This window comes from Apodemus sylvaticus, chromosome 3 (genome assembly GCF_947179515.1).
Source record: "Apodemus sylvaticus chromosome 3, mApoSyl1.1, whole genome shotgun sequence".
In the NCBI taxonomy this organism is placed as follows: Eukaryota; Metazoa; Chordata; class Mammalia; order Rodentia; family Muridae; genus Apodemus; species Apodemus sylvaticus.
The window spans coordinates 38,701,302-38,721,108 of NC_067474.1; the positions used below are offsets into that span (position 1 = coordinate 38,701,302).

Genomic DNA, 19,807 nt, shown 5'->3' on the forward strand with positions numbered 1-19,807 from the left:
ATTATTTTTGAATAATAAAGTGTTACCTCCTTTAAAAATCAGAATAATTTAAAATATAAGTACTACATAGACTGTATAACATATAAAATTTAATTGGATAAGCAACTTTATTTTAAATAATGTTAACTCAGTCCATTAAAAAGTATCAGAAATTGAATCTTTACAGACATCAGCTATATAATTTACAAACACTGTTTTATTTACTGGGGAAAAATAGGAACTGTTTGGATAAAAGAAATAAATGCAAGTAAGAGTAACATAGTTTTACATTTTTCTACTTTATTTTTGTAAATTAAATTGAGTTTATGTGATCATCTCTAGTGTTTATTTTAATGGTAGAGTTTGGAGTAAATCTGGATTACTTGTATTTTTTTGAAACATGTTATTAAACAAAAGTTGGATAGGTTGGGTACTAATTTGGAAGCTGAATAAGAAAATAAAGTGATTTTGGATATAGAATTTATAACTTTTCCTCCTTTGCTTATATGAAAAATATACAATAAAAATTACCCATATGTAATCATTTTTATTATTTCCTTTTATGTGTATGAATATTTTGCCTGCATGTGTACCTATACATCTTGTGTATGCTTGGTGCCTGCAGAGACCAGAAAGCACTGGCTTTCCTGGACTGGAGATACAAAGCATCCATCCACATAGTGCTGGAAATCTACCATCACCACTACCACCACCACCACCACCACCACCACCACCACCACCACCACCACCACCACCTCCACCACCACCACCACCTCCACCACCACCAGCACCACCACCACCACAACAACAACAACAACAAGGCCAGTATCTGACCCATTGAGCCTCCAGCCCCTTAATGTTTTCTATAAAGTTCTATCATCAACTTTAACAAAATGTTTAATTAATAATTATGTACGTCTATACAATATTAACACTTTGTTATTTCAGAAAAGAGGTAGTCTTATTTATGCATTAAAACATTTTGAAATATAAAAATTCCATTGACATTATATAAAATAGCATTCCTTAAACATTTGGGTTTTAATTTTATTACATTCAGAGTAACTAAATTTTTGACAACAGGATGTTGCTTATAACTTGCTTTAAATTATTGTTCCAAGGAGCTGTTTTAGTACATTTTACCTAATAATCACAGAAAACAAAAATTCAACTTTTATACACGTCTACTTTTGGAATAAAATTTCTGCAGGTTTGAACACACACAGATTCTGTGTTCATTAGAACAGCCTAGCTACCTGTTGTACAGGTTCCAACAAAGAACTAAGAGGAAAAGCAGCCACCAAAATCAAACAACCAAACCTCAGAACTCTAAGCTGGACTAATCACAGAACTCTCTCTGTTCTTTGAGCCATGCAAGCAGACACATGCTCTGCGCTGACTGGCAGCGTACCTCACACCTTCCCTCACTGTGCCCTGTGGCTTGCTTTATTCAAGCACAGCAATGCGGCCTTCTTCAGCGTTCTCACCTGTTAAACTACTTCCCAGGCCTCTGGAGACATTCATGCAGGAGGCCTTCTTCTGTCAAAAGCAAAAGCCAGAGCGTAGTAATACAAAATAGATTTGAAAATTTCTACTTCTAAATCATTCTCTATAAATTTAAAAGTAAAACTGATTCATTTTTATTTCAGACATATAAACATTTTTTCCTTGTAAAAAATATACCATATAAATTAAATAACAAACAAGTCCTTTCCTAGAGATAAAACATACTCTATTTTATTCTTCATTTTAACATCTGGAAGAACATTAAAGCGTAACTATGTTCTAGATTCAGAACTCTTTGAAGAACTTTTATTACATAAAAAAATTACACATAGGATTACGTGAAAAGAAAATGTTTCATGGAGAACTCAATAGTAAAGCTTCCCATAAAATCTGCATCTACTACAACAGCACTATTTCCTTTGAATTGTGTGGGAGGGTTGACCGGGAGCAGGGTGTGCTAATTTTGTGATCACTCATCTACTTTGGGGAAAATACTATGTAACAAAAGTAAATTAGGGGCCTTACTCCTCTGTCACAGACGATTTCCTGGACTTGAGAACAAGGTCCTTAATGGCTAGCGACAGTTCCTGAAGCTCCTTCCGAGTCGTGTTGGTAACGTCATGCTGTTCCTTGTCCAAGTCATCGCTTGGTGGGTCCTCTCCCTGCCCACTCTTCTTATTTTGACTGACTAACTGCTTCACCACCAGTCCTTGATATTTTACCAACAGAGTATGCTGATCCTGTGAAAAGAAAGAAGACACTGTACCACGCACATCTGATTCCCTGAGAACAGAAAAAGCAGAATTTGTTTGAACAGCACAAACTGAAGGGCTTTGTCTCCACAAAACAACACAATGTCAGTGGGAATCTGAATGTAGCAAGCAAGGCCTGTGTTCTTAGGGTGGAGCTCAGGCGAGAGAAGACCTGTGCAGACCCTGCCACAGGAATCTGACTTAGTCTGGTTCTGTGACCTATGACACAAAATAATAACTAAAGAAGCCAAGCTGCTTTTGGCTAGGGACTGGATTCCTTAGATGAACTGGATTAGACTGTTGAAGTCATCCCTGGGGGTGGGGGCTAAATCAAAACTAGGGAAACTGAGACAGAAGTTCAGAGATTCTTGTATCTTTCCTGAAAACTTAACCTCTAAAATTAGAGGAATTTTCACCATGTATCTAACAGAATGCTGAAAGATTCTTAAACTATGCTCAGTTAAAAAACAAAATCAATTCCTAACTCTTTCCCCATTCCTGCCTGCAGCATGTTAATGGCTTCTGTCTCTCTCTGACTGGGTGTTGGCAATGATTCACATCTAGAACGCTCTACGTTTTAAAACTTCAAATTTTCCAGCATATTAAGATGTAATACCTCTGGGATTTTGTTCTGAAGAAAAGCGATGATCTGTGGTACACATCTTCCAGGTGCATGGAGCATGCTGTGGGTTGAGAACTGAAATAACAGGACTGATGTGAGGTGTAAAATCAGAGCAGGGTCTTCTGTAACCTTCAGCTGGTCAGCCAGTGCCTGTCGATGCTGGAATAGGATTTGCCTGCAAAACCCAAATCACAGAAATACATAATTACTGAGGTTTCTTCATTTACATATTTTCCCTTTAGCATCCATTTTTCACCTTCTTTAGTTTAATGACTTGATTCCACAGCATTTTAAGGAGTTCTTTAAATATGAGTGAAATGATTACATCCTACTTTAACTTTAGTTGGTATAGGTAGATTAACGTTACAGAGAAAGCTATATAGCAAGTAAACTCAGCATATACTTTTGCCCTTACATAGCAGGGATCAAACAAGGCATAATGACTACAATAAGGTTTTCTGTAATGAAGGTCTCAATCCTCATAAACTGCCCTAGGATTGGGGCTGTGAGTAGACTGAAGGGCTACAACTCTCTATAAATGGCTCAGACAGTCATTCTCAAATCTCAACTGTGAAGAAGGTCATGTTTAGGAGTAGTGCAACAAAATCAATGTTACCTTTCTCTTTTCTTGTCCCCCTTTTTCACCATAATGTCACAAGCTTCTGTTGCAGAATCCAGACAAGACAGGAAATCTTCTATGCTCTGAAGAATGTAATTCCATACTTTACTTTTAGAGACATTTAATATTGTTTTGTAATTTTACATCGCAAACACAAATGTTTAACAGGGCATTTGGTAAGCAGAAACTGTGCTTTAGGACTAAAAATGTTAAATGCACCCATCTTCTTCTTCCCTTCCCCTTCCCAAAAGGTGCCTGCACACAGAGAACTGGTTTTAGATTTAGCTTGTAGTGACTCTGATTGGGATGTTTGTAAGGAGCCTTACATACAAAGTGCTAACTGTAGTCACCAATTAGCACTGACTTACTTTTTCATTCAGAGAGTTGTGGAGTTTTGTCAGAGCTACTTTGGTTTCTTCTGTCAATTTACTTAAAATTTTTTTTCTTATCTGTAAGGGAAAAAAATTCTTTTGGCATTGTGTTTTGGATATATGCTGGATATAAGATCAGACAGCCAAACAAGAATACCCATACATTCAGTAGATAGAATACTCAATTAATATATTTGGGGTTTTGAATGTTAGGTCTCAAACCAGAAATAAAAATGTTAAAATACAACAGGATCACAGAGCTCAGTCCTCGTCTCCACAGCCTCCATTAGAAGACTTGTGCCTAGCCACATGGAGAGAGCTTGGGTAAACAGAGTGTGCGCTCCCTTTCAGCATCTCCTGAAGAGAGTTACACAGCCACAGCTCCCACACAGAAGGGAAGCCTCTGGAAGCACAGGGGATCTAGTTCTGTGACCAGACACTTTTATCGGACATGTCGTAGGGAAGCTTCCATCATCTATCACAGATGAGGATACTGTGAATTTTGCGGTACTGTGAACCAGACAGACCCTTCCTTCTAATACATTTCAGGAAGACTGACCTGAGAGGTATACTGTGTCTGTGCAGACACAGGCTACTCAGGGCTTCCTTCTTCCGTCTCTTAGTTCTTAGCTCTTTGGCCAAAGAGCAAGGATGCTAATATTGTATTTTTTAGAGTGGAAGTTGGCAAAGAGACAGAAGACATGGAACATTCCAGAGTGCTGGAGATTGTTGCTCAAAATGAAAGAGGTAGAATCCAATATCTTCTAAGTAGTAGTAGCGGATAAATAATGCACTTCTGTCTGGGATTTGAGGATAGACTTTATTATGTAAGAGAGTTACCTAAAATTAATACCAAGAAAAATCATGCTGCCTCTGTGGCATAAACCATAGTTACAGAGGCCACATTAGATGGATGTGGTTTTACCACATCCAAAGCCAGTTACAAATGCAGTCAGCCACATGAAGACTTTCTCACTCATGTTTCCTGAATCTCTATCTGTAAGATGGTCACAGAAGATGAGAAGGAAGAGAAAGCGGTAGAGGAATGGTATTATCACCAAAGGAACAGACCAAAACCTTCCCCTATAAGTAACTGAGCCATGGTTCTGCCTCACATGGCAAATGCAGAAGTGATGGTCTTAGGTTCTAGTTTAACATCACAGTTTTAAACATATAAACTTAAAAGTCTGTTTCAACGTTTAAGTGGTGCATTGCTTTAAAAAAAATGACTGTGAGTATAAGAGAACTGGACTAATTATTAAGGGAATTATAAATTGATAAGGGGAGAAGACAGAAACTATAGAAAAAATCTTTTACAAAGTAATTAAATCTCTTTACTATAAGTTGTTAGGTCATATTATCAATCTTCGTAAAATTATATAAGCATTGTACGATTACTTAAATTCTTCAGTATTTTTTTCTATATAAGACCTGTTATGCTACTTTTCCTTTAAACTTATTCAAATGAGAGAAAATAAAAGTGTTCAGACTCCAATTACATCAAGTAGCAGACAATTCCCTAACATACATCACTTGTAATGGCTGCAGGGTCCTCTACTGCCATCATTAAATCTGAGGCTAGGAAGTTGAACATGAGGTTAGTGATATCAGTACACACTGTCTTCAGCAAGTGCTTGGTGAGAGCAGCCTGTGTGTCATCTGGAAAAGAAGGACACTTTATTACAACTGACTTCCTCACAGAATTACACAGATCAGTGAAAAAGATATTTAAATGTACCTGCAAAATATTTCATCCCCTTTTCAAATAATCTGATATTATTATAAAGGTTTGAAACCTCTTCTTGTAAGTCCTTGATTGTGCGTTTTCTGCCAGTTCCAGAAGCAGACGTTGAAGACATGAAGACTGAACGTACTACCTCAAGATACATTTTATTAAGAGGCCTGGGACAAGATAAACATTTAAATTAGATAAGACATTTTGCTTATAGTGAAATAACACTTTATAAACCCTCTATCCTCTAACAGTTAAAATTAATTTGAAAGAGGTTCAGTAAAGAATTTGTCTTATAGATCCAAGAATTTAAAAATTTTCACAATTTTAAAGCATTCAAAGTAATTACAGTAAAGATAACAAGAATGATAGCAACAAACCTTCCATAAAACAGACTGTTAAAATTAATTTGGAAAATAGCAGAATATGTTTGTTCCTCAGTCTCAGAAATTACCAAAGAAAAACTCCAAAAATTTGGAAAAATTTCCAAAGTACCATTAGCATGACCTATTTTAAAAAGCACTCACATGCTCTACAATAGATTATTAAAAAACAAAACACTGGTGTACAGTGTATTTATTTAGTGTATTGTAGTAGTATTTATTTTCTATTTTTACAGACTATCCATGGCTCTGCAATATTTTACGCATAAAATTTACTTATATTAAAAAAAATTTTCACTATAAAAGCTCTATTCCAAAATAAAAATTTAGATTTGCTGAGCTCTTGGATTATGTCTACGAGGCTTATGTGCTGGATCTAACTTGAAGGATGACCAGGTATGGTCAGCAGAGGCTATGTTATATAAAATTTCCTTTAATTTTTCATGTAAACTCGGCTTAGCTTGGCTGAGTCATAGGTGTTAGTTCCTACACTTAACTGTGAGGTCAGCTGTTCCCCTCCAGAGACTAACAGTAACCTTTGTTTACTTTTTGCCAAGTCAAAATAGAAAGGTCGCCTTCTCTTTTTTGGTGCTGTATTTCATGCTATGTAAAGGACAAGTTAGTCCTAAATAGACCTAAGACTGCAAGGTCAGTGAGCACTTCAGAGGCTCTCAGTTTCTGCTGTCCATTCTGCCAAGAGCATTTACTAAATAAAGGCTGAATGGAAGTGTCTCTGAAGGAGATGAATTTAGAATTTCATGTATAAATTAAATGCAAATGGTTAAAAAAAAAAACCCTAAAACCTGTTTTTGAGGATCTAAGTGAAAATTACATGTTGTCACAAATGGGAAGAGGTATAATTTATACTTGCTTTATTAAGTATTCTGCAAGTTCTGAAATAAACTCCTCAGGGGCATCTTGAATGTGTTTCCTTAAGCAATCTTCAATTTCATCCTGGAACATGAACATGATGTCCGGCTTCTTCTTTCCTGTAACGTAAGTCAGAAATGGGAAATAAACAAAACCCAGTAGCAAAGACCAGGCAGAGACTACATACCTCGCCAGGCAGCAACACATTTTTATGTCAACAAAACTGCTACTTCTAAATACAAAGATCTAGCAAAATTAAATTTTAAAACCTCAAATAGTAGAATTTCTTTTAGATGACCATGCTTTCACTCCCCTTATAAATGACTGTTTTCTATAAGACAGCCAGAAGACAAGGATAACTTTTTCCTCCCGTCTAACTTGGGAAATGCAAAAAGCTAGACATCAGATCAATCAAGTAGGAGACCATTTTTTTCAGAAAACTGTGATTTCTCCTCATTCAACAATAGCTACTGATGAGAATTTCCTTCTTTACAAAACTGAATACTTACTGAAGCCAATAGCCTTTGAATTTACACAAGAGCTTCAGAAGGTAACAGGACTAAGGTAAATTTTATCTTTTTGGAAAAATACAAATGAAAAATTCTTATTTACTTTTGCTTTCTCAAAGATAATTCTATGCTAATGAACAATAAAATCAGTATGCAGCTACTGTAATGGAAGTGCTGCTAATTGTGGAAATGTCATGCCTAACCACTTACTTGAAAAGTATTGGTAGCAAAGAAAGCCAACAATAGTTTCCATTGTAAATAATAAAGCTATACCTTTCATACAACTGATTATTCTTAGCTAAATCAGATTGTTGATTTACAGGTGAAACCTGAGCAATAAAGTAAAATGCCTCAAAAATCAATTTTTAATCTTAATGGGGATCTAGACAGTTGAATTCATAGCTTCAAGGTAGATACCCAAAGTTCTGTTCTCTTCTGAGATCTGTTCTCCAACCCTGATGCTCACACTAAATTGTCTTCTCTTGTTTGTTTCCCGTAATCCCTTTATAGGTTGTTAAATTACATTTCCTCCAGTAATCTGTCATACTGACTTGATTCTGTATTTTACTTGAGAACCTAATTTCACCCTCCATTTCAGAGATTACAACATAACCCTTTCAAAGCCCTGAAATTACTTTTAAGGTAGAATGGTTTTACTGCTGTTACAGTGCCTCAATAATCTATGCACAAAACAATGTCACATGCCTCATTTCTCTAAGATTACAGGTATTAGAGAATAACTTTTTAAAAATTCCTCTTTATCCTTTTCCCTACTACATCTTGGGAATTCATAAATAAGCACACAGTGAGAAATGGCACACATAGAAAGCCATTATTAATGCTGCTTAGAATAAGGGGAGACAGAGTAAACAGTTTCCCTCTTTAATTATTTTCTGTACATTAACAATCATAGTTTCTCAGTCTTTCTTAGGATATTTTAAGGAGAGCTTAAGCATTGTGATGCTGCCAATAATAGTGTATTATGGTCCTGTGTGTGTGTGTGTGTGTGTGTATCTGCTTAACTGTTGCTGGGGATACATGAGGGAGTAGTATTATGTTTCATGTTAAAAAATGAAAAAAATTTTATTTAGAAAATAAAACATGATGTCATTTGTACAGTTAACCTTGGCAAACATTAAAAATTCTGGGAACTAGAAGATGAAAAGGCAGTTAATTGATTCCTCTTAGATGTACATAGCAAGGCGGCCATGATTCTCCACCTCAGCTTCCAATATCTATTCTTCACCTTCAATGTCTCCAGTTATTTCCTAGAGTTCTCTCAAGGTGGAAAGTTACTGGGAGCATAAGGTCTTTATGTTCACAAACAGCACTGGGGAAACCAGGAATATTAAACATGCAGGGTTATTATTTTAAAGGAAAAGATGTGAAACTGTTTTCACCTGAAAGGTGGGGAGTGGAGGTGGCTAACAGCCTGAGGTGATCTAGACTAGGCCATACTGAGCTGCCACATGCAGGACCAGTGTGGCCAACAGTCTCGGGGACCTGTGTTATCTGTATGGCCAGGAACTCCCCCAAATTCCCACAACTAGGACTGGATGTGGCCAATAGCCTAGAAGACCTCTATAATATCTGTGACCAAAACTGTACCATGTCCTCCCCTACACCCTTAAGACAATACATGTAGCTTATCTCTACAACCCATATACATGCAAGAAGTGACATGTACTTTGAGAAGAGTTCTGATGTAATTATGCCTCTTTGTTTACTGAGAATTGTGATGTATTAAGAAACTTTTGCTAGATTGTACTGTACTTAACTATGCCCACAATAAACTACCTGTGCCAGACTCAGGACGTTTGAACCAATGCTGGCTGTTAAGAAATATTACACCAGATTTCCTTCTTGCCTCATGTGGATCAACACTCTGCTGTCCCTGGTGGTCACAGAGACCCCTCAGTTCTTTTGTTAGTTTTTTGGTTTTTGGTTTTCTTCCTATTTTAAAATAGAAAATTCTTCTAAAAATTTCCCCACCTTTTGTTATAATTAAATCAGTAAATGAGCCAATACTAAGTTCCTCCATTTGCAGCTAATCTCAGGGAGATTATGTTGGCCTTTCCCGACACTACTTCAGTATTAAGCTTGATTTCAGTTTTGATTTAGTCTGGAGACAGGGTCTCCAGTAGCCCAGAGTGACCTCCACCTCGAGGCTGGCCTTCACCCGATTCTTCTGTCTCTACTTCATATCTGGAGAATACCCCACGCATGGCTTGATAGTAATTTTATTTCCAGGGTTACCACTTTTCAGTTCTTTTGTCTTTTAACTGTCCAATTTTGTAAACTGTCCCATGGGTTTATTACTGGGAGATAAAAGGTGACACAGTTAAATACAGGCTATATTGTTTTAACATGAAATACTACGTATCAACAAACCTTAAAATGAGAGACTTGACTGTTAAAGATCATAAAAAGCTCCTTTCCTTTATATGATAATTTCCAGCTTGAAATCTGGGACAGGTTTATAATTTATGCTATTAAACTATAAAATTTGTGGTCCCTAAAAACACAAGATGAACACTTTCTTTACAAATATATGTAGCTGATTATATTCATCTTATAAAAAATGTTAAGAAAACCATCTACACACAAACAGTGACCCTGAAGCTACACACCAGCATGCGACGACTGAGACTCGTCATCACTATCCTCGCCTTTTCTTCCCTTCTTCTTCATTTTCTTTATTTTGTATTCTCTGGCATTACCTCCTCCTCCTCCTCGTACGCTTCCAGAGCCCTCTGGTAGAAATACATCAGTTAGTATTATTAACAAGCTTTGGAAAATGATGATACCATATTGCTACATTAAACTATATAACAGAAAAATGAAAAGCAAACTAAAGACAAATTTAAATTCTTTTTAAGATCAGTTTCCATATCAAGGGACTAAGGATAATAACAATAATAAATCACATCACTAAAAATTGAAATCTCTTGAACTTACGCAATCTTCTGAAACTGATTTAAACTATAATGTTCTCAAGGCTGCCTGGTTTCTGTAGCCTATCTTTTTTAGCCAAATGCATTCCTTTATCTTTGAGTATTTTTAAGTTATAAGTGTTTTGTCTGTTTCTGTACCATATGCATGCAGTGCCCATTAAGGCCAGAGAAGGCATCAGATCCTCTGGAACTGGAGTTGCAGATGGCTGGCAGCTACTGTATAGGTGCTGCTACTTGAACCAGGGTCCTCTGAAGAGCAGCTACTGCCTTTAGCTACCCCGTTTCCTTTCTTGTCCCCTCAAAAAAAAATACCCCAAAAAACAAAAAACAAAACAAAACAACCCCCCAAAACAAAAACAAACAAACAAACAAACAAACCATCTTTCACTTATTCATGGCTGCTACACAGCATTATTTAATCCTTATCACTATGACATTTCACAGTGGTTTTGCCTTCTTGGCTAAAAGACTCATTACTACCCATGTTTGAAGGAGTCAGACTCACCCACCACTCACCTAAATTATGAATTTGTAATACGAAATGGTTTAAAAGTATCAGAAACTTGATAAATGTCAGTGGATATTAAATCATTAGCAGAAAAACATCATCAATTAGTTTATTAACTTATCAAATTATTTTCAATTATTTACTAAAGAGTTAAATACAAAACAGAGAAGCTCAAGTACGATGTGGGAGAGTCAAGACACATTTTTGAGGTAGGTTTCTGCCTGTCGATGTCTACATTTAGGATCTATTGTTTATAAAACAGAATTCTCGTCTTATACTGGGGTTTAAGTATTAAATAGTTTTTATCATAAGGATTACTGAGTAAAATGAAGTGATTTTTATATGCTAAATATACTTTTCTAACGTCTACACACAACTGACTTAGATTTCATTATATTTTATAATTTATTTTCCTTGACTTTATAAAGACAAAAATAAATGAATGAATGAATGAATAAATAAATGAGTCCATCCACATACCTAGAGTGACTTGTATCTTTAATAGTTGGTGGTGAGTTTCTTATGGGAGGCATTTGAGTTGGACATGATTCCATGCACTATAGTTAATCAGTGCCATACAACTGCAGTCACTCAGAAGAAAGTACTAGATGATCCATAACTCTGACAAAGAAATATATCAACTATACTGACTTAAGTAATCAATTAACACTTGTGTATTTGTAAATACCACTTGAAACAGAGTGGCAGGATAAGTGTGTGTCTGAGGACTAGGAGCTCCTGGAATATCTTACTGTGGCTCCTCTGGAAGAACGGAGAGAATATTAAAAATATTTCAAGAATCTTGCAAAGAAAGGTTTTCCAAGAGGAACATTCTTAAGTAATAAAACAGGAATGAATTTTCATAGCAAAAATTATGTTTTAAGCATATGTGTTTGATACGTGTGTTTATTAATGTAAAAAGCTGAATATCAAAGTTTTTGGCACTGATACAGCATTAATAATTTGTTTCTACTAGTAATAACAGGAAAAATACATGTGTCTCAATGGTAAGTTACTAAATAAAAGTACTATGTAGAATGATTACTGCTGAGCATATAAATTTAACAGAGGTTAAAATATAATGTTAGCAGGGAGATCTGAAGAAAACCTTAAATTATGCCAAGTGGTGCTTTAGATCTTAGGGATATAATCACAGGCATTGTTTCCAAACAATATAACACAGCAATATCCCATTCTAAATGGGAAAGATAATACAAGTATGGTCTCTATTGCGAACTATTAGAAAGGTACCCAAGGAAGTGACATTTGGAGTCAAACTCAAAATTAAAGAAGAATCTAGTTTCTTTCAGTTTAGAAGAAGCAAAACAGTTAAGCAGCTCGGTTATTCCTGGTAAATATGAGCATGCAGAAGAGAACACAGAAGAGATGGAACATAAAAAAAAAGGCTTTGGATCTTTTCACGAATACTTACAAAACCAGAATACAGTGTGTCATTTCCATTTGTGATTAAAATCATTAGGGGCTGAAGAGGTGGTTCAGTGGTTAAGAGCACACTGTTTGCTCTTACAGAGAATTCATGGTCAATTCCCAGCACCCACATGGCAGCTCACAACTGTCTGTTACTCCATTTCCAGACCTCTTCTGGCCTCCTCAGGCACAGGTATTCATGTGGTACACAGGCATACACAGAGGAAAACATCCATACACATGAATTAAAAACTAAACAAAATCTTAAAATTTAATTTAGTAGCAAGATTTGGTTCAGATTAGCCATTAAAATAAAAAATGAATTCATTAGATAAAATCTTCAAATAGCCTTAATACAAAGTTCATGCAAAAAAAATAAAACAATTTTCCCAGCATCATTTTTCCCCATGTATGTTTTTAGCCCTTGTCAGGGTCAGACAGCTGAAGTGACCTGGGCTGGCTTGTTCTCCACGCACAGACCGCTGTGTGTGTCTGATGTGCGCAGTGCCACACTTTCTGTCCCTACGCTGCGTCTTGGTGGTACAGCACAGGCAGGCACTGCCACAGCCCAGTACTGCTTTCACTTCAGGTTTGTTTTCAGATGGGGATGGGGGGGTGGTGGTGGCAGCTGATATGCAAGAATAGAAATATTTAATAAAACCCCTGTACACTGAATACATCTTTACACACAACTTATCTTTGCATCTTGCTTATCAATGATTTATTACCTGTTGCTTTCTTCCTGCGCTCATCTTTTTTATCCTTTTTATTTGCATTAACATTTTCCAAAATGGAAATTTGTTTCAGATCTTCTTCAGTGATTAAATGCACAGGATTATTTTTCATTTCCTGAAAGAAAACATGCTTTTTTGGTAGGCAAAATATATGTAACATTTCAACTAGCAGAGAAGTTGCTTATTTACTTGCACATCCTAATCATACTTGTTAGGTTTCATCATTGCTAAAGATGATAAAATCTATGGCTGTTGCTCTGAGGCCGTCTGTCTTCCTCAAGCATCGACTGCATCTGGTGCCTTTTTAGCTTTAGGTACCTATCCCTGCCTAGTGAAAACGAGTGGCCTGTAATTCCAGAACACTGACTGCAGGCAGAGCATCAGGTATGGTTTTCCAGCAGTTACTGGCTGGTTTTACCATGAATAAAAGAAATGACTTGTCCCCCACTCCCCCTTTTTTTGTTGTTTCTGAGACTCTTGAGTACAATGCCACCTGGATACTTGAAGTGACAAGAAAGGCATGTAACTGCTACCACCCTCATGATTGCAGGTTGCAAACCAATTCAATAAATCTATTTTTCCTATGACTTAGTTCTTAATAATCTCTACTGTTTAAATTTTATGTTAACAAAAACAACAATAAAATATTTCCAGCTTCAAAAGTAAGCTCTTTTTTATGAGAAATAGTTCTTAAAATTTCTAGTGGCAAAAGACATTTTTTTTTCACAGTAAAAGTATTATTGTTTCATTTTTAGTTTCCTAAGAAAAATGCTTAATAATGAGGATTCCAGGGATAAGATTACCTTTCTTTAAACTAATTTTTTCTAAGTTAAAGTGTACACACACACACACACACACACACACACTCTTCTAGTCTGTATTCACATACATCCTTTCCAGGGTATCTTTTTTTTTTTTTTTTTAAATAGGCAATACTGAGGTCTACCTGTCCAAGTAAAGAATAAACATATTTCAACCTAACATTTACTAATGTTACAATATTTTTATTCTTGTCTGCCTAATAGAACAGTTGCAGAAAACTATTTCACACAATAGCAAAGTTTAAAAGAGTATGGCTAAACATAAATTATTTATACATTTGATAAGTCTTCCTGAGCTCAGTAACAGTGTGTGAAGACGTAGGGCCTGTTTTATCCAAGGAGAGACTTTCTACAAGGATCGTGGTTTAAACTCCAGCCATGAACTGGACAGCTATAAGGACAGTCCTAGCAAGCACTCTGCTTCAAAATACTTTTAGGCAGCAGTTAAAAACTAAAAATTTAAAACACAAATTGTGGAGGGGTTGGCGAGATGGCTCAGTGATGAGGAGCGGCCCTGCCTCTGCGGAGGAGCCACATGGCGCCTCACAGCTGCCCGTTATCTTCAGCTTCAGGATCTAATAGTGTCTGCTGACCTCTGAGGGCACACATATGTGCACACATATGTGCATACATATGTGCATACACATGCATGGACACACAAGAATAAATAAAAATAACTTTTCTAAATAATCATATTTAGATTAAGACAGACTCTTACTATATGTATAGCCCAGTGTGGGTCTTGAGCCTAAAGAGTCTCAAACTAGTGCTCACGGCCTTTAGCTCCGGAGGGCTGGAAGTAGAGAAATGTAGCATCACTCTTGAAAAACTAGGAAACCTTGATAATAACATTTCTCTTCTCACTGAGTTACCCTGTTTATTCTAATGAGGTAAAATTAATGAGGCTATGCTAGATTTAATGATTGCGGTGCTAGACATGCTTTGTACTAAAAATATTTACAAAGAAGTTGCTTTTCTTTCTTTGATCTCTGAGCACAAAATAAGTTGGATTTATATATAGTTAACACTATTACATACTTCAGTGTTTAAACAGTGGATAGAATCCTTTGGTAACTTAATTTGAAAACTGTAATTTTATTGATAAGATTTTAATGTGTAAAATTAGATCTCTAACTTTAACAGGTTCTAATAAAGATAAAGAAAAGGAATAATAAATCCTAGAGGAGATAAAAAAGAATTATGTAAAATGATATACTCCTTGGTGGTCAGACTGTTTATGGCATTTCCTAATGGGAAGGAAACCACCGTAGGGATCGGCAGGTGGAAGACAGTCTGGGATACCTTCTCAGCTTTGTGGTGCATCTGCTCGCTGAACAGTCCTGTACAGTCGTTTATGAATTTTTCACTGACCACAACCGTGTCACTAAAGACTACAGCGGCAGCGTGCTTGCCGAACGGTCTCATCACCTGCTGGAGCAGCATGGCAGCATCCTCCACTGACAAGGAACTGGGGAGCAGAGGCTACAATTACGAGCAAAAGGAAAAAGAAAAAATGCAGGGAAACACAGGTCATCTGTTTCATACATATAATATACATACATATGAGTAGTAGATATATTTATAAGTACAATTTTTCTCAGGTAACTTCAATTCAGCCAGAGGGTAGTTTTGGCTTTCAAAACTGCCCTCTGGTTCCATCATCACTTGGCGCTCTAGAGTCAAGTGCCATTTTTATATAATGGAATTTCTCCACTTGCATGCCCTATATATCAAGTTTAGCAAACCACCACCAGAACCCACACGGCCCCTGTGTGCTTCTTCTCTTATAAACCTACAAACAGTTCTCCAGTAAGTCCTGATAACTTTATCTGCACACGGTTTCCTTTCAGCTCCAGCATCCACATTATTATTCTGAATTAGTAGTTTATATATCTCCCCCTATGTGCTGCCTGTCCTAAGAGAAGACATTTGTTTGTCTACCATTTGTGTAGCATATAGAATGGTGCTTATCACGCAGAAACTACCTAAAACCTGCTGCAAGAAATCCAGTAACTATGGCAGGAGTCTTCCTATATTATAATAAACTCCTATACTCTGACTAGAAAGAACACTGGCCTCAAGCTTACCTTTACCCACACTTCAGTGACCCTTTGGAATAATGAAGGGCAGGTGCAGCTTGTACAGTGATGCTAATTACTGGAGAAGGGCTAAGCAAATACAACAGGATGTCTGAGGCCAGGGCAGTTGTACATGCTTGGATAAGACATCATCGCGGTTACTTTCAACTAGTAACTTGACACAGCAGAGGACCACCTGGGAAGGGAGCTTCATTAGGGACAATCTAGATCAGGCTGGCCTCTGGGCAGGTCTGTGGAGGACCACCTTGACTGTGTTCATTAGTAAGGGGGGACTCAGCCTAAGAGTTAAGGCACCATTCCCTGGTGTAGGTCCTGGACTGGATGAAAAGGAAGTAAGTCAAGCACTAGCGCGCGTGCGTGCCGCAGTAGTCAAGCACTAGTGTGCATGCGTGCCTCGGTTGGCTCTCTACTCTCCACTGTGGATGCTCTATGACTAGCTGCTTCACAATCATGCCCCTACGCCTTCCCCTAATGACAGACTAGCAACTTGGAACTGTAAGCTAAAACAAGCCTGTAAGCTCATCCTGATGTTGGTTTTTATCAGAGCATCTGACACAGCGACTGGAAGGAAAACTCAGATGTGCAAAGTCTCACCAATTTCACTGCCAGGATCGATATGGTTGCTATATTATTTTCTTGTTTGTTTTTGAGATTTACAGAATTTTGGATTTGGTTATATATGCTAAAAACGTCAGCCTAAAATAATAAAATTTCTATTGTAACAATGACTGCTTAGAGGCAAGATTTCTGTGCATGGCCTATTTCCTAGTAAAACAGCATTTATTATCGATTTAGACAAAAATTAATAAGAGAAAAAGGTTAAACATACTGAAATGTCAACCCATGTCCCTGAGCTGATGGCTTCCTCTACTGATGCTTCGACCTGGTCCACGAGTCCTTGGCCAACACAAGTTGCCTTCAAAATCAAGAGCTGAGTATTCTTAAACCTTTTCTTTATATAGTTCACAGCATCTGGGATTCCAAGTCTGGATAAAGTGTCAAATTCTAGAAATACACAAGGAAGTTGAGGAGAACTGTCAGTCACTCACATCTTCTAGAAGCCTCACAAAAGTTAAGTTATACACTAGTCCATTTTTGACTGTGGATACAATGTCCTCCAGCATTTTCTTAGGAATGAAAGAAAAGAACCATAGTGTGACTTGTTCCCTGGGTATCTTCCTGGATGTCCATTATTAAAGGTCTCCGTAGGAAACGTGCTTCCAGTGCTCCGTGAACACAAGCTGTGTGGCCCCGTCTCCAGCTCAAGGGTTGAAGGAAACAGGACTGCTGAGCAATGCAGTGGAAAACAGTGGTAACGGAGATGGAGACAGTCCAAATTAAAAACCAAAACTGGAATCTAGTCTGCTTATTTTATTTAAAGAGATGAATTTTAGTTTTCAAAACATGTCATTGTACAATAGGACAGAGTCATTCTCTAAAGTAGGTGATGTAGCATAACAGACTCCGAGTTGCAGATGTTACCAGTACGGAAGGCTTTACCGTTATTAAGAAGACTAAGTCCTAATCTGTTTAAAGTTTAGCACGCATCATCAGAGATCAAGTGACCACAGCAAAGCCCTGTACCTAAGTGGATGTGCACACCGTTCTTCACACACGTGTGAATGTGCAGCGCACTGCTCTATGATTAGGACTGTACTCTGCAAATGAAGTAGCCACTGCTTTAAATCAATGAGTCTACTTTACTGAAACCATGGCAGAACCCCAGAAATACATTTTACAGTAATAGTAAGAGTAAGCATTACAAAGCTGTCAATAACTATTTCTAAGATGAAGTAAATGAGAAGGGATAACTTAATAAAACAATAAGCATACTACATTAAACATGATACTTTGGGGGATTAAAACAAATTTTATATCACCTTTATATATATTGAAGGTTAATAACTGTCAATATCTTCTGGCACTTTAAAATTTCAGTATTTCAGTAATAATGGTATTATCTTCAGTTCCCAAGCCCCACAGAACTGAAAGTGACAACTTTAGCAGCCAAAGGGAACCACAACAATCTATCTAGTAACCACAGGAAAATGCATGTGGAATCTGGAGAAAAATACTTTCTAATAATATTTCTAATAAGGAAGAATTAGGAAGATATTTGGGTTTCAAAGAAAAGAAAACATAGTTACCTAGATAGCCATTCTGCCTGAAAAAGGAATCCACCCAGGCACTCTGTGTCTTGGAATAGATGTCAGGGACAAACACTGCTTTATCCTGTCGCCCGCCAACCACAGTGCCTCGTAAGCGGCCGGTGCTAACGAGCTCCTCAAGCACAGCTTAAAGCAAATGCACATAATACAGACAGGTCAGAACAGGGACACAGTTTAAAGGTCAAGGACTTTTTCAGGCCATCTTCCTAAACTTTATGCTTTTAAAAGACAATTCAAAATTTTAACACCATGCATACTATTACAGCTCAAACTAAAAAAAAATCCCAATATTTATGACACTGTTCAGGTTGTAATTCAGGGCAAATTTAGAAACTAGTATAAGTCTAACCAGGCAATATGTATGCACTGAGTAACTGTGAACAAACTCAACATTCTTGACATTCTTTCTGGTCATAGAATCAGACAGCGAGGCCATGGGACAGGAGGACACACTGTAAGAGAGAGGGAAGGGGAACAGGGCTGATGGGATACATGTGACATAAAGTAATGGGAGAGAATTATTTGGGGAGGGAAGGGACTAGTAACAGAGAGCAGTAGAAATGGAGACAACTAAAAACAAAAGATGACACATGTTCACAATGAAATGCTAATCAAAACTTAAAACTTGAACATCTCATCATTCATTTCACAGAGAGATGTAATGCGGGTGACCAGATATTTAGAATAGTTGATTTTTAATCACTAGCATCACATTCAATTTTCTAATATTTAGAAGAACCAAAGCACTGGGATGCATTAGGCTCAGCGGTGTGAAGGAAAGTCACGGACCACTTTCCTTTGCTAGAACATTTCTGGTTGACATGAAGCAATTCACCACCCATTCCTAAAGCAGAAAGAAATGCCACAGCTTAGCGGGTGGGTTCTGTGGCTCCACTACTCAAGGACAAACTATTTAATACTGGGCAAATAAAATTTTCTTATCTCTGAAATGGGAATAATAACAACACCTACGTCATAAGGTTCCTATGTTTAAGTGCTACCATCAGCTGGTATATCAAAAGCATTCAATAAACATTAGCTACAAATTTCATTACCACCATTACCACTCTCATAATTCTAGAGCCAAGTGGAAAACTAGTTGGACATGCATGCTCAGCAAGAGGAAAATCATGCCTTGTATGGTTATGGAACCTGAGGCTTGTGAAGTGTTGGATCTTGGAGGAGAACCAACAATTACCACTTTACTAAAACAAGCATAATCCACAGCTATACTCCGAATATTTGTCCTTATACACACAGTGGTTTTAACTACTCATCAAGGAAACTCTTTCTGCAGCACACTGAGGCCATTATAAAAAACCCCAACCAATCAAGAACAGAGCCATGGAGCCCAGACACAATGGACATTTATAACAACTCTTATACTTTGGGCTCAGGGACCATTGTAGAAGAGAGGGCGGAAAGAGCCAGAGGAGCAGGGAATTTACTGTGAAACTGAGTCTCTGAGGAATGTCAAAATCCTACCAACACAGATACCCACAACAATAGACATGCTAATATGGATAGAAGAAAGCCCAGGAGGCTTCAACCTTAACACAGGCAACTAAGAAATGCTCAGAGCAGGAGAAAGTCTTCCCCAGGGAACAGCATCCTAATTAGTCATCCAGTAACACAAACACATACACCACCATCACCAAACAACAACAATTAATAAAGATGCCATCAATTTTCAAGAGAGCAAGGAGGCATAGGAAGTTTGAAGGGCAAAAAGGGAGGGGAGAAATTACATGA

The 19,807-nt window shown here is 37.2% G+C and overlaps 1 protein-coding gene across 1 annotated transcript in view; it reads right to left on the bottom strand.

Annotated features, from left to right (window-relative positions):
* Positions 1-858: 858 nt before the first annotated feature.
* Ufl1 (UFM1 specific ligase 1) overlaps positions 859-19,807 on the bottom strand; it is a 34,116-nt gene continuing 15,167 nt past the window's right edge. The window contains exons 8-19 of the mRNA XM_052176167.1: positions 18,035-18,181; positions 16,717-16,892; positions 15,091-15,270; positions 12,962-13,082; positions 9,974-10,096; positions 6,836-6,953; positions 5,588-5,751; positions 5,378-5,508; positions 3,847-3,927; positions 3,476-3,561; positions 2,854-3,034; positions 859-2,225 (exon numbers count right to left, since the gene is read on the bottom strand). Of these exons, the coding sequence (XP_052032127.1) occupies positions 2,007-2,225; positions 2,854-3,034; positions 3,476-3,561; positions 3,847-3,927; positions 5,378-5,508; positions 5,588-5,751; positions 6,836-6,953; positions 9,974-10,096; positions 12,962-13,082; positions 15,091-15,270; positions 16,717-16,892; positions 18,035-18,181 (1,727 nt within the window). The 3' untranslated portion in view covers positions 859-2,006. The remainder of the gene's footprint in view (positions 2,226-2,853; positions 3,035-3,475; positions 3,562-3,846; positions 3,928-5,377; positions 5,509-5,587; positions 5,752-6,835; positions 6,954-9,973; positions 10,097-12,961; positions 13,083-15,090; positions 15,271-16,716; positions 16,893-18,034; positions 18,182-19,807) is intronic.